This window comes from Octopus sinensis, linkage group LG3 (assembly GCF_006345805.1).
Source record: "Octopus sinensis linkage group LG3, ASM634580v1, whole genome shotgun sequence".
Lineage (NCBI taxonomy): Eukaryota > Metazoa > Mollusca > Cephalopoda > Octopoda > Octopodidae > Octopus > Octopus sinensis.
This window is the reverse complement of record NC_042999.1, coordinates 129775517-129788442: the sequence shown is the minus strand read 5'-3', so window position 1 is coordinate 129788442 and position 12926 is coordinate 129775517. Positions and strand designations below refer to the sequence as shown.

The following is a 12926-nucleotide window of genomic DNA, read 5'->3' as shown; positions in this document are numbered from 1 at the left end:
AACCTAGAAAACATGCCAAATCAGACTGGAGTCTGGTGTAGCCTTCCAGCTTGCCAGCCCTAGTCAAACCATCCAACCCTTGCCAGCTTGGTCAACAGATACTAAATGATGATGATGATGATGATGACGATGATGACAACAATGATGATGACAAAACATTCAGAGCCTACTTCATTCACCTTCATCCCTATATCATTATCCCTGATTACTGACATTTCATTCACTGAGGAAAATAGAATGTTAAATACGTTTTCATGTAAACACTGACCCATGAGTAGATTGAATACTTTATCTGCCAACTGAAACTCAACTTCATTAGATAGATTGCTTTCTAAGACTTCAAGATCATCTTGCAGTTTTCGGATTTCCTGTCAATCACAGATAACATAAAAAGAAAGTAAAACAATTTGCATGAGTACATATATATACACACACACACATACATGCATATATATATATACTTATATATATACATGCATGGTGATGCAAACAGGAAAAATAGAACTCAAAATATATGTGTATATTTTTATTAATATTTAGCAGAAGTAACAGAGTGACTCAAATAGATATCTATATAGATATATATAAACATATCTCTGCAATAAGTTACAGGTAAATACAAATCATTATGACATTTAGCATATATAGTTTACTATATGATTCCACAGTGAATGTAGTGAATGTTATAACGCAGATTAATGTAGATGGTAAACTATTTGGAAAGGGTGTCTACAGCCTGATTGAATTCAGTTTTAGCTATTTTACTTAAACCACTAATACTATTAAGAAATGCTTGAAAAGTTAATAATCTAATTCCTCCCTTTCCCAAAACAATAGATCTGATCACACACACACACACACACACACACAAAAAGTAAAGACAAAGTAAAATCTAAATTCAGCAGAGGTTCAGGTATGGCTGTGTGGTTAAGAATCTTGCCTAGCAACAATGTTATTTTGGGTTCAGTCCCACTGAGTGGTTCCTTGGGCAAGTGTTTTCTACAACAGCTCTGGGTTGAGCAATGCCTTGTGTGCAGACTTTGCAGATAAATGGTGTGGAAGCCCGTTCTGTGTATATGTGTGCGTGTATATAAATATATATACATACACACACATATATTGGTCGGTTGTCCATAAGTCAGGAAAAAGCACACTCTTAAAAGAAATTTTGACCTATTATATTTTATGCAGTCAAGTAGTACACCCTTACTTATGGTCAAAAAGTTACCATTGGTTTCATGTCTACTATTGCACTTATATAGACTTTCTGAACTTTTATGTGCCATAACCAAGAATATACTTCTCCATGCACACACACCCAACCACACACACACACACACACATATGCAAGCATGCACATATATGTATGTGTATAAAGATGCATATATTTGTGTGTATGCAGGCCATGGTAAGTTTTGAACTCAGAACATAAAGAATCAGAACGAATATTGTAATGCATTTAGTCTAACCCTTTAACAGTTCTACCAATACACCAACTTGCATTGGTACTTTCTTTTTAATGCCACTGAAAGAATGAAGGATCAAGTTAATCTCAGTAGGATTAGAACCACAGAGAGCTGGAACAAATACTACAAGACATTTTATCCACTACCCTAACAACTCTGCCAATCAATGCTAGCTCACAATTAAAAGTCAAGTAATTAACAGTGTTTATCACGTTGGTGTATGTGATAAATAAATACTTTTCCTTGCCCGAGATATGTGGTGCATTGTTGTACTTGAAAATACCCACCCACCACAACAGAACAGAGATCCTAAAACCAAGGTGCCATGTAAAAAGCATTGGTGTGGGTGCTGGTGTCACATATAAAACACTGGCGTTGGTGCTATGTAAAAAGCACTGGTGCTGGTGCCATGTAAAAAAGCACTTAGTACACTCTGTGGAGTGGTTGGCATTAGGAAGGGCATCCAGCCATAGGAACCAAGCCAAAACAGACTATTTATCTGGTGTGGCTCTGGCCTTATCAGGTGCTGTCAAGCCATGGAGGCATGTAGCTTAGTGGTTAGGGTACTTGACTCATGATTGTAAGATTGTGGTTTTGATTCCTGGACCAGGCAATGCGTAGTGTTCTAGATCTAAACACTTCATTTCACATTGCTCCAGTCCATTCAGCCAGCAAAAATGAGTAATCCTACAATAGACTGGTGTCCCATTCTGGTGGAGAATATATACACGATAGAAACCAAGAAACCAGCCCTTATGAGTCAGTATGACTGAAGAAGGAAAAAAATGCAACCCATGCCAGCATGGAAAACAAATATGATTATAATGAGGATTATGATTATACAAGTTCTGGTTATGATTTGAAATTGCAACCAGTAGTGGGATCCTGGTTCAGGAATTCCAGGATTTTGAGGAGGGTGGAAAAACTTATCCACTGTTGTTCCCAGGTCTACTCTGATCCAGAGTTGTAGCATCTGTGAGGATCCCAGTAATGGGTTAAATGGTATGTAATCACCTAAACCAAAGTACATTGAAATCATTGAATGCAGCATGGTGGATGTTAACTCTTTCAACAAATGAATCTTATTGAATCAATTGAGAATATCAGTAAATGCTAAGCAGATAAACAGACAGCAAACTGTCAAGAGCCAGGACCAACCAGTTCTATGCTATCATCAGTAGTCATGATGTGCGTAGATGAGGTATTTCAGCTAGCCAAACACTGATGTGACTAAAAGCCAGGCCAGACATTTATGCCTCTCATTGCTCAATTGGGATGTCTGGTGTAGAAGATTTACATTGATCTGGCAAGTTGTCCAACCAGATTGATTTATTGGTATAAGTCTGTGTGAAGGTATATGGCTTAGTCATTAGAGTGTTACACTCATGAATGTAAAAGGGTAAAGACTTGCTTTGGTCATGATTGACCATTTGATTGCACCTACAAAGTTACTCTCCGAGGCACAAGTCAAAGCAAAGTTGTTTATGGAAGACTAGCAGTTGCCTATGCATGCCAATCTCCCCTCTCCATGCCATCGGTGTTATCCAAAGGAAAGGCAAAGGCCAACACAGCTAGGCACCTGTGATGTTGCAACTCATTTCTACAGCTGAGTGAACTGGAGCACTGTGAAAGTATCTTGTTCAAGAACACAAGACAGCCCAGTCTGGGAATCAAACTCACTACGTCGTGATTGTGAGCCTGATGTTCTGATCACTGAACCATGTGCCTTCCCATGAATGTAAAGTTGTGGTTTTGATTCCCACATTGGTAGAGTATTGTGTTCTTGGGCTTCATTTCATGTTGCTTCAGTCCACTCAGCTGTAAATGGATAAACCTACAATGAATTAATGCTCCATTCAGGAGGAATGATGGCCTGCTCACCTAGTCAGTGAGGTGGCATCATTCAAAAGCTACAACAATGCAAGGGAGTGCATTGTGACCAGTGGTGTATAACAGCATCTGATACCTTGTCAATATAGTGGTGATGCAGTGTGCAGTGATATATAAGTCTATAGAGTCTTAGACAGCTGACCTGATAGGATGTTAGCTCCCTGGAGGAATCATCACTACATATTTTGTCACCAGCACAGAATTATGTCCATTGGTAAAACAATTCAATTATTCTAATTGTGTCCACATTGCTACAAAGGCCCAAGTGCAGCAGAGCATGAATTACTTTTCAACTGCCTGCAACGACTTTGGCTTCACATTCAGTACTCAGAAGACAGATGTCATACACCAACCTGCCACACAGAAGCCATATGTGAAACTAGCTATCATTGTCAAAGGGGAAACCTTGAAGGTCGTTGATAAGTTCACATACCTTGGCAGCACATCACTAGATCTGTGAATCTTGATGATGAAGTTGACACATGCATCACCAAGGAAGGCTCAGCATTCAGGCAGCTATGTGAATCAGTGTGTGGAAAGAAGCGGTATTAGGCTGGCCACTGAGATGAAGGTGTGAAAATAGTTGTATTGCCTATGCTACTGTAAGCCTGCAAGATTTGGATGGCAGAAACGTTAGCACGCCGGGCGAAATACTTATCGGTATTTTGTCTGCTGCTACGTTCTAAGTTCAAATTACGACGAGGTCAACTTTGCCTTTCATCTTTTCGGGGTCGATTAAATAAGTACCAGTTACGCACTGGGGTTGATATAATCGACTTAATCCGTTTGTCTGTCCTTGTTTGTCCCCTCTGTGTTTAGCCCCTTGTGGGTAGTAAAGAAATAGGTTTACAAATGCCATGCCAAAAAACTAAACTGTTTTCACATGAACTGCCTGAGAAAGCTATTGAAAATCACCTGGCAAAACAAGATCCCAAACACAGAGGTCTTCTCTCAAGCTGATCTGGTAAGCATTTACACACTGCTGAAGAGAGCACAAGTCAGGCAGGCAGGCCAGCCAAGAGACTGTTTTACAGTGATCTGGCAAAAGGTAAGTGCATGCAGGTGAACAGAAAAAGTGCTTCAAAGATACACTCAAAGCCTTGCTGAAGAACTTTGAAATCAACCCTGGCACCTGGAAAATGCAAGCACAAAACTGTCTTGCCTGGAGAAGCTGCACTAACAGAAGTGCCACCTCCTACAAACTGAATAAGATTGCAGGGTCACAAAGAAAATGTGAACTACAAAAGTCCAGAGCCAATGCCTTGCCTTCAGTCCCAGCAGACCACCAAACTGCAGCAGAGCCTTCTGAACACACACTAGGCTGATCGGCCACAGTTGGGCACACTATGCCCTGTCTTCCTCCATGTGATGTTCTTTGTCATTGTCAACTGTGACAGATAAATTGATAACACAAAGAGGTATTATGAGAAGGTGCAGCTCACTGTAATATAATTACTATACAGCCAATGACTATTCTTTTATTGAATGACATGACTGGGTTTAACTCAAACACTGGTGTAGTTTGAACAGACAAACTTATCTAAACTTTGACAACAATTCTGACTATCTTGGTTTCATTTTGTTTCAATATTCTAAAAATGGAGAGTAGAAAGCACAGTAGAACAGAGGTAATTGAACCAGTTTTAATTATCAATTGTGGCTATTCTATTTCACATATATCACTAGTATGCATGAATGCCACAAAATCTAATTTGGATATGTTTTAAATACGAATGAACTATCTAAGATGACTGAAGATATATAAGATGACTGGAGGAATAAAGAAGATTACTGAAAATGTTAACCTATACCAAAATGATTAATGAAAGAATGATGACTCTGCAGTGGAGGTGTACATTGCAAGGAGCATGCACAAGTTATTATCAACAGGGCTGGCACTAGGTATTGTGGGGTTCAATTAGAGAAATGTCAATGGGAGCCTCTATTCTACAAAAGATGAAGATTAATGTCTTATGCTTTGTGCAGTGCATCAGTTCCAGCATTAGCCACAATGATATGCTAAAACTTCATCATAGTGTCCTCCTCTCAAGCATGTGCATGGGGTCCAATTTGAACAAATCTATCTTATTGGTTAAAACCAGCCCTGATTATCAATTAATCCTTTACTTTCCTGGTTGCAGTTAAAATAGCATAGAAAGATTCCCCAATACATACTGGGATGTATTTGACTAGTCCTCTGTGTGGTAAGAGGCTTGCTTCCCAACCACATGGTTCTGGGTTCTGTCACTGCATGGCACCTTAGGCAAGTGTCTTCTACTATAGCCTCGGGCCAACCAAAGACTTATGAGTGGTTTTGGTAAACAGAAACTGAAAGAAGCTAGTTGTGTGTGCATGTGTGTGTATCTATGTGTGTGTGTGTGTGTGTGTGTGTGTGTGTGTGTGTGTGTGTGTGTGTGTGTGTGTGTGTGTGTGTGTGTGTGTGTGTGTGTGTGTGTGTGTGTGTTTGTATCTGTGTTTATTCCCCCATCACCACTTAACAACCAGTGGTTGGTGTGTTTACTTTCCTGTAATCTTGTGGTTTGGCAAGAGACTGACAGAATAAGTACTAGGCTTTAAAAAAATAAGTCTTGGGGGTGAATTCATTTGATTAAAACTCTTCAGGGCAGTACTTCAGCATGGCCCATAGTCAAATGACTGAAACAAATAAAAGAATATAAAATAACAATTAAACAAATAATGGTACCATCAATCATTGTCAATGTAATAAAATAAAAATACTTCAAGTGTCATTTCAGTACCACTTACCTGCTCCTTTTGATAAAGCTGATTACGAAAGCTTTTCATCATATTTTCATAATAATTGGTGTAACTGCAAAACAAAAGAATATTTCATTGACATTTGATTGTATCTGTGACTCTCATCAGCAAGTAATGAATGAACGATGACATTGAAAATGATAATGATGGTAATGGTTGTGGCGGGGAGGTGATGCTGAAGAGGATGATGACAACAATGGCAATGACACTACCACTGATAACTACAATGATGGTTTTATATCCTTCTATACATTGGATATACGAATTTCACAAAGCAGGGATAGACATAACTGTCTTCAAATGATGTACTTCGAAAAACTCCACTAAACATTGATGCTCCAATAAATACAAACTCTCAACAATCTCAATGACTTTCTACGACTTCTATGTACTCTCAACAATTCCTATGACCTCTCTCTCATCTCAACCAATACGCTACTTTTTATAAGAGTTCAGCTAGTCCATTCTTCCTATCCCACAGGGGTGTCAATGATTCTTACCACAACAGATGGTTATTTATTTATGATATATTTTCACCCTTTAAAGTGACTTCTTATAAGTAGAGATAAGGGGAAATTTAGTGCTCTACTCAGGCCACAAAATTATGTTTCCCTTTTTCCAGGAGGAAAGCTATTTATCTACTTAAAATACTGCAACTTTTCATTATTATCAATATTCTTTTTTTTGAGGTGGTGAACTGGCAGAATCATTAGGATGAATTGCTTAGCGGTATTTCAACCATTGTTACATTCTGAATTCAAATTCTACTGAGGCCAACTTTGCTTTTCATCCTTTCAGGGTTGATAAATTAAGTACCAGTGAAACAGTAGGGTTGGTGTAATTGACTTATCCCCTTCCACCAAAATGGCTGCCCTTGTGACAAAATTCGAAACCATTATTATCAATAGTTTTAAGGCAGTGAGCTGGCAGAATCATTAGCATGCTGGGCAAAATGCTTAGTGGTATTTTGTTTGTCTCTACGTTCTGAGTTCAAATTCCACTGAGGCCAACTTTGCCTTTCATAAATTAAGTACAGTGGGACACTAGGGTCAATGTAATTGACTAGTCCAATCTTGCCAAATTTTAGGCCATGTGCTTATGGGAGAAAGGATTATTATCAATAGTTTTAGATAATCAGTCTCAAATTTACTTTAGTTTGCAGTTTTTTTACTTTTAACTAGTTTTAGACCTGAAAATATTAAATAATTCAAATATATTAAAATATCAAAGAAAAAATGTCAAAAAATTATAATCTGATTAATAATGACTCATTTTAGACATTAATCAATTTTCATAATTTTGAGGGTATATAGCTTCCATTATCTAGGTGACCAAGTTAGTAGTGGATGCTCCAAGAGCATAGCTGAGAGAATAAGATTAGGCTGGGAAAAGTTCAGAGAGCTCCTACCCTAGCTGGCAACAAAGGACCTCTCTCTCAGAGTGAAAGGCAAATTGTTTGATGCCTGTGTGTGAACAACCATGCTACATGGCAATGAAACAGGCTGTGACAGCTGAGGACATGCATAGGCTTGAAAGAAATGAAGCCAGTATACTTTACTGGATATGCAAAGTGGATGAGTTCCTTTTGCCTAATGGAGGCAAAATGGTTGAGATCCTCTTGAGTGTTGGGCCTCATGGAGCTAAAGTGGCTGAGTTCCTTTCAAGTGTGGGCCTCACAGAGGCAATGACTGAGACCTTTGGCATTATGCTGTGATTGAGAAGATCCATCAAGCTGAGCAAAATCACAATCATGGCAGATACTGGTGTCATGCAAATAGTACCCATGCCTGTGGCACATAAAATCACCCATTGCACTCTCAGAGTGGTTGGCATTAGGAAGGGCATCCAGCCATAGAAAACTATGCCAAATCAAACTGGAGTCTGTGCAGCCTTCCAGCATGCCAGCCCTCTCAAACTGTCCAATCTATGCCAGCATGGACAAGGGCATTAAATAATGATGATGATGATGATGACTGTTTCTGAAGTAACAACACACAGTAAGGAATAAAAGGAATAAGGAATGAAGACACCTTTCAGTTATGAATGTTCATGAGATTGCACCTAGAAAGTTACTCTCTGAGGCACAAGTCCAGGCAAGATTGTTTATGGAAGACCAGCAGTCACCCATGCAAATTAGTGATATCACAACTCATTTCTACAGCTGAGTGAAATGGAGCAATGTGAAATAAAGTGTCTTGCTCAAGAACACAACACACATCCCGGTCTGGGAATCAAACTCACTACCTCATGATTGTGAGCCCAATGCTCTAACCACTGAGCCATGCACCTTCACATCAACACACGGTGGCAAAAGTGATGATGTGTGATAATGTATGATGATGGTAGTGGTGGTAGTTGGTGGTAAAAATGATGGAAATACTGATTGGAAGGCGATGAGAAGAAACATAATGACAAAGATGACAACAACAATGAATAAAATAAGGATGATTGTGATGATAACAATAATACTGTGAGTAATGATAATGGTGGTGGTGATAATGGAAGAAGTACCTTTCATATGCTAATTTCTCTCTTGCAACTACACTTTGTGCAAGATCTTGTAAAGCTGCATTGAGGTGAGTGTGAGAAAATGTCATAGTTGTAGATGTAACAGATTCTGGTTTGGACAGCAACAGGGCCCTAAAATTACTCATTATATTGGGACAGTGCAACTGGACAATGCCTTTTGTTTTCTGAAATGAAAGGAAGACCAGATAAAGTAGTTAATATTTCAGAAATAATTTTAAGATAAATGAAATAAGTTACTGATTTTGATCTGTAGCATTCTTTTAGTGGAAAGTTAACTTTTCTTGTCTTTTTAACTGTATCACACCTAGTCACACCTAGAATTAGCAGACAAATATACACTAACTAGCAGCATAGCCCGGCATTGCCCGGGTATGTAAGAGCCCCTAGTAGGCAACGACTAATCCCAATCTAGTTCTTTCCCTCTAGGGAACGAAGGCGCATGTGTAGGTTGCAACGTCTTCTCTTCACTCGAACACTTCTATGTATACGATGTTCCTAGCTGTCTCCCGACAGAAAATGTGTTGCATATAAACAGCTTAGATTCTCGACCCCATGTCAAATTTATCGATTCTTTTCAAAACTGGGGGAACTTTTCAAAATTTTTGCTGCGTTAGTTTTGAATTATGACATTGGGCTATGTGTGTGTCAAGTTTCATCAGAATCAGTTGAAAGCCATGGTCAGGGTGAGGGTACAACCTGACAGACACACAGACACACAGACAGACAAACTGCCGTTTATATATAGAGAGATTACAGCATTACATTTCTAAGGTAAACAGTCCTCTAATTCTCTTCTGATCACCCACCCACCATCGTCATCTGTAAGTGGTAGTAGAAGAGAGGAAGTTATACTCAGAGTAGATTCTACTCTAGCCAGTTATTGAATTAACTAGAATATTCATTAAAAAATATCCATCCATCCATTTCACCGCCCACGATTCTTGGGAGGGTTCTTCAGATAAGCAACCAACATCACAATTTCCTGGTGTATTTCCAAGTACCATCAAGTGAGACTATGGTTAATTATATGACCATTGCACTCTTGGCCCACCCTTACATCACCTGTTAGTTGGCTTGGCTTAGAGAATCAGTCTTTCTATCTTTTCCTGCATCAGTCTATCTACTGTGATTGTAGAACTGGAGCTGTGACCATTTAATGTGGAGAAATAGCAACTTGACCTGGACTGACTCCCTGATCTCTCAGCAATGAACTCTGTCAAGTAACATTACGCCAGACATCCTTAAGAAGAACCCCAATTCAGCTGCTTGTGTTCACAATCATACTCATTTGGTTATTACCCAACACTCATGACCTAGGCACAGAAACCAATTATTGTAGAGAATTATTATTATTATGGCCAGGTTCCAACTTGGGCTGCAGCAACAAAGTCCACCCACAACACTTCTTGGTCCAACATCACTGCCTCATGGTCCTGGATACATTCCAGGCCAATGTCTGCAATCAAGTTGTCAATGTAAGCATGACAATGTTTTTCTCTTCTTACATCACCAAGAAGTGGATTCCACAAGACCAATTTGGATGCTTCCAGTTCAGTGGGGTACACACAGTGACCAGATAGTTGCAGCCGTCTTTGCCTGATCTTCTTGCTAACTTTTGACAGGTCTCCATAAAGGCATTCATTTGTCATATGTTGCCACTATTTCACATTTAGGATCATTCATAGCATTCTCATGTAGCATCCATTTAACCTGTTTGATAATTTCTGTGTCAGTGTCCATGTTTCACTGCCATATAATAGCACTGATCTGACAGTTGCAATGAACAGCTTGATTATGATTTGCCTGGGCAATTTGGAGTTCCAGACCTTCTTTATCTTGTGACAGGCTGTCCATGCTTGTGCCCCCCTGAGTTTGATGTCTACTTCCGAACTGCTTACCCAAATACCTAAGTTTTAGGTTCCAAATTGAACATTGCTGAAGACCTCAAGCAGAGAATGAAAACTTGATAGAAACAGCATCATCATTGTTTTACATCTTTCCTCAATTCTGGCAAAGGCTGGATGGGACTTTTTGAGGTAATGTTTTTCAGCCAGATGTTCTTCAAGTGTCATCTCTTTTAGTCACTTCTTATAACGCACATGGATATTTTCTTTTACCTTTTAATTGCTTCAAGTCATTGGGCAACAGCTATACAGGGGAACTGCCTTGAATGGGTTTTAGTAGAACAGATTGACCCCAGTACTTACTTTTTAAGTCTGTACTTACTTATTCTATCAGACTCTTTTGAGAACTGCTCAAATTTACGAAGATGTAAGCAAACCAGCACCAATTATCAAGCACAAGGAGCAGCAAACACAGACACAAAAAAACATGCATACACATGCACACACATGCACACGCACGCATGCACACACGCACGCACACACACACTCACACACACACACACAGAGGACTGGCTTCTACAGATTTTGTCTACCAAATTTACCCACAAAGCATTGGTTGACCTAGGGAAATAGTAGGAGACACTTGTCCAAGGTGCTGGAAAGTAGGATTGAATCCAAAACCATGTGGTTGCAAAGTGAGCCTCTTAACCACACAGCCATTTCTGCATATCTATTCTAAAAAAAAAAATACCCAGGCTTTATAAATATACTAGCAGTATAACCCAGCCTTGCCCGGGATTAAGTTACGATTATTAAGCTAATAAAGTTCTTTATTTCAAACCAAACTAAGTAATATAGATGTCAAATTTGGGCGAAATCCGTTGAAATTAGTTATATATATATATTATATATATATAATATAATATAAATATATATGGACAACAGACGCGAACACACATACACACACGTACGTACATACACCTATTGCATGTTTTGTGCACGCATACATGTTCATAAACAGAAATGAATGGAAAAAATGTTGTTAAATTTGTAGATTAACACTCGCACAATTTTCATTAAGAAAAAAAATCGGTGTTTTTGAATGGAATCAACTACTCTGGCCTCAAAACCCTTTTTGTGGTCCGTGAAATAGAGTGGGATGTGGTGGAAGCCTCGCAAATTGTACCCATTTATATTGTGTAATTCACTGACAAATTGTTACTCTCCTCTTTGTTTCTTTGTTGTTCAATAAATGGATTGTCAACAAAACACTTTTTTACTCAGCGTAAGATAAAAACAAAACTCTTTTGCACCCAAAGTAATGTGTGTGAGAGAGAGAGAGAGAGCGGGGGGAAAAGATGAACGATTTAAAATAAATATATTGTAATTGTTGTGTGAGAAAGTATATATACTATGATTATAAAATATAGTGTGCCTTTCAAAAACAAAACATTTAACATTTTATTTTTTATGAATGTAGTCACTTACTCTCTCTCTCTCCCTCTCTCACTTTGTCTTTCCTGTGAAACTCTCTGCCTCCTTCTTCCACTTTTCTTTATCGTATTTTTTTTGTTAGACGCAGTCAAAAAAGCAATGGCTCTCTCTCTCCCTTTGTCTTTCCTATGAAACTCTCTGCCTCCTTCTTCCACTTTTCTTTATCTTATTTTTGTTAGACGCCATCAGAAAGCAATGGCTGATATTTGTTATGGTTAAAAGCTATGGTTGAAAATGGTTGAAAATAGATTTTTACCCTATCCGCGGGTGCCTTGGGAAAAAAATAAGTTAACAAAACCCAGATAGGATGTTGACAAATGTCCTCCTAAAATATGAGCGACATGCATGCTAATTTGTGGATGTGCATAAATTACAATCACGTACAAACACACGCACACACACACGCACACAAATCCTCCCTTTTATAGATATGATTAGTAACACATTCTGAAGAAAGATACTTGAAGCAGTGGGAGGAATGTAAAATCAGAGGTCTAAAAACATGTTGCTTGTAAAACTAAAAACAAAATACTATCTACTTACACGTTTTCTCCATAAATCAGTAGGTAGTACAATTTCTTCACGGGCTCGCTCAGCAATGGCTAAGGAAAGATCCTTATTTATTTCTTTGATGGCTTTTTTGATCATGTGACACTCAAAGCTTTCTAACAGTTTCACAAGCTAAAAGAAGAACAATTAACAAAATAATTAACAGAAAAAAATCCCCACCATTTATAAAATTTGTGTCTATGGTTTACATTGAGTACAGTGTTTGGAGTTTATACCTACTCTTTTCCTGCATATCAAGCAAGTCCATTTTCCTGAAGATACTGAAGTCCTCCCATGTTTCCTACTTACTAAAACCTTCATCTTCGTTAAATTTACTTTGAGGCCTCTCAATTCTAGGTTTAGTTTCCATGCTTTG

General features: G+C 38.5%; 1 protein-coding gene across 1 annotated transcript in view; it reads right to left on the bottom strand.

Annotated features, from left to right (window-relative positions):
* Positions 1 to 12926, bottom strand: part of LOC115209530 — a 158214-nt gene that overhangs the window by 23944 nt on the left and 121344 nt on the right. Inside the window, exons 40-43 of the mRNA XM_036501317.1 lie at positions 12545 to 12682; positions 8646 to 8827; positions 6123 to 6186; positions 269 to 368 (exon numbers count right to left, since the gene is read on the bottom strand). Coding sequence (XP_036357210.1) covers positions 269 to 368; positions 6123 to 6186; positions 8646 to 8827; positions 12545 to 12682 — 484 coding nt within the window. The remainder of the gene's footprint in view (positions 1 to 268; positions 369 to 6122; positions 6187 to 8645; positions 8828 to 12544; positions 12683 to 12926) is intronic.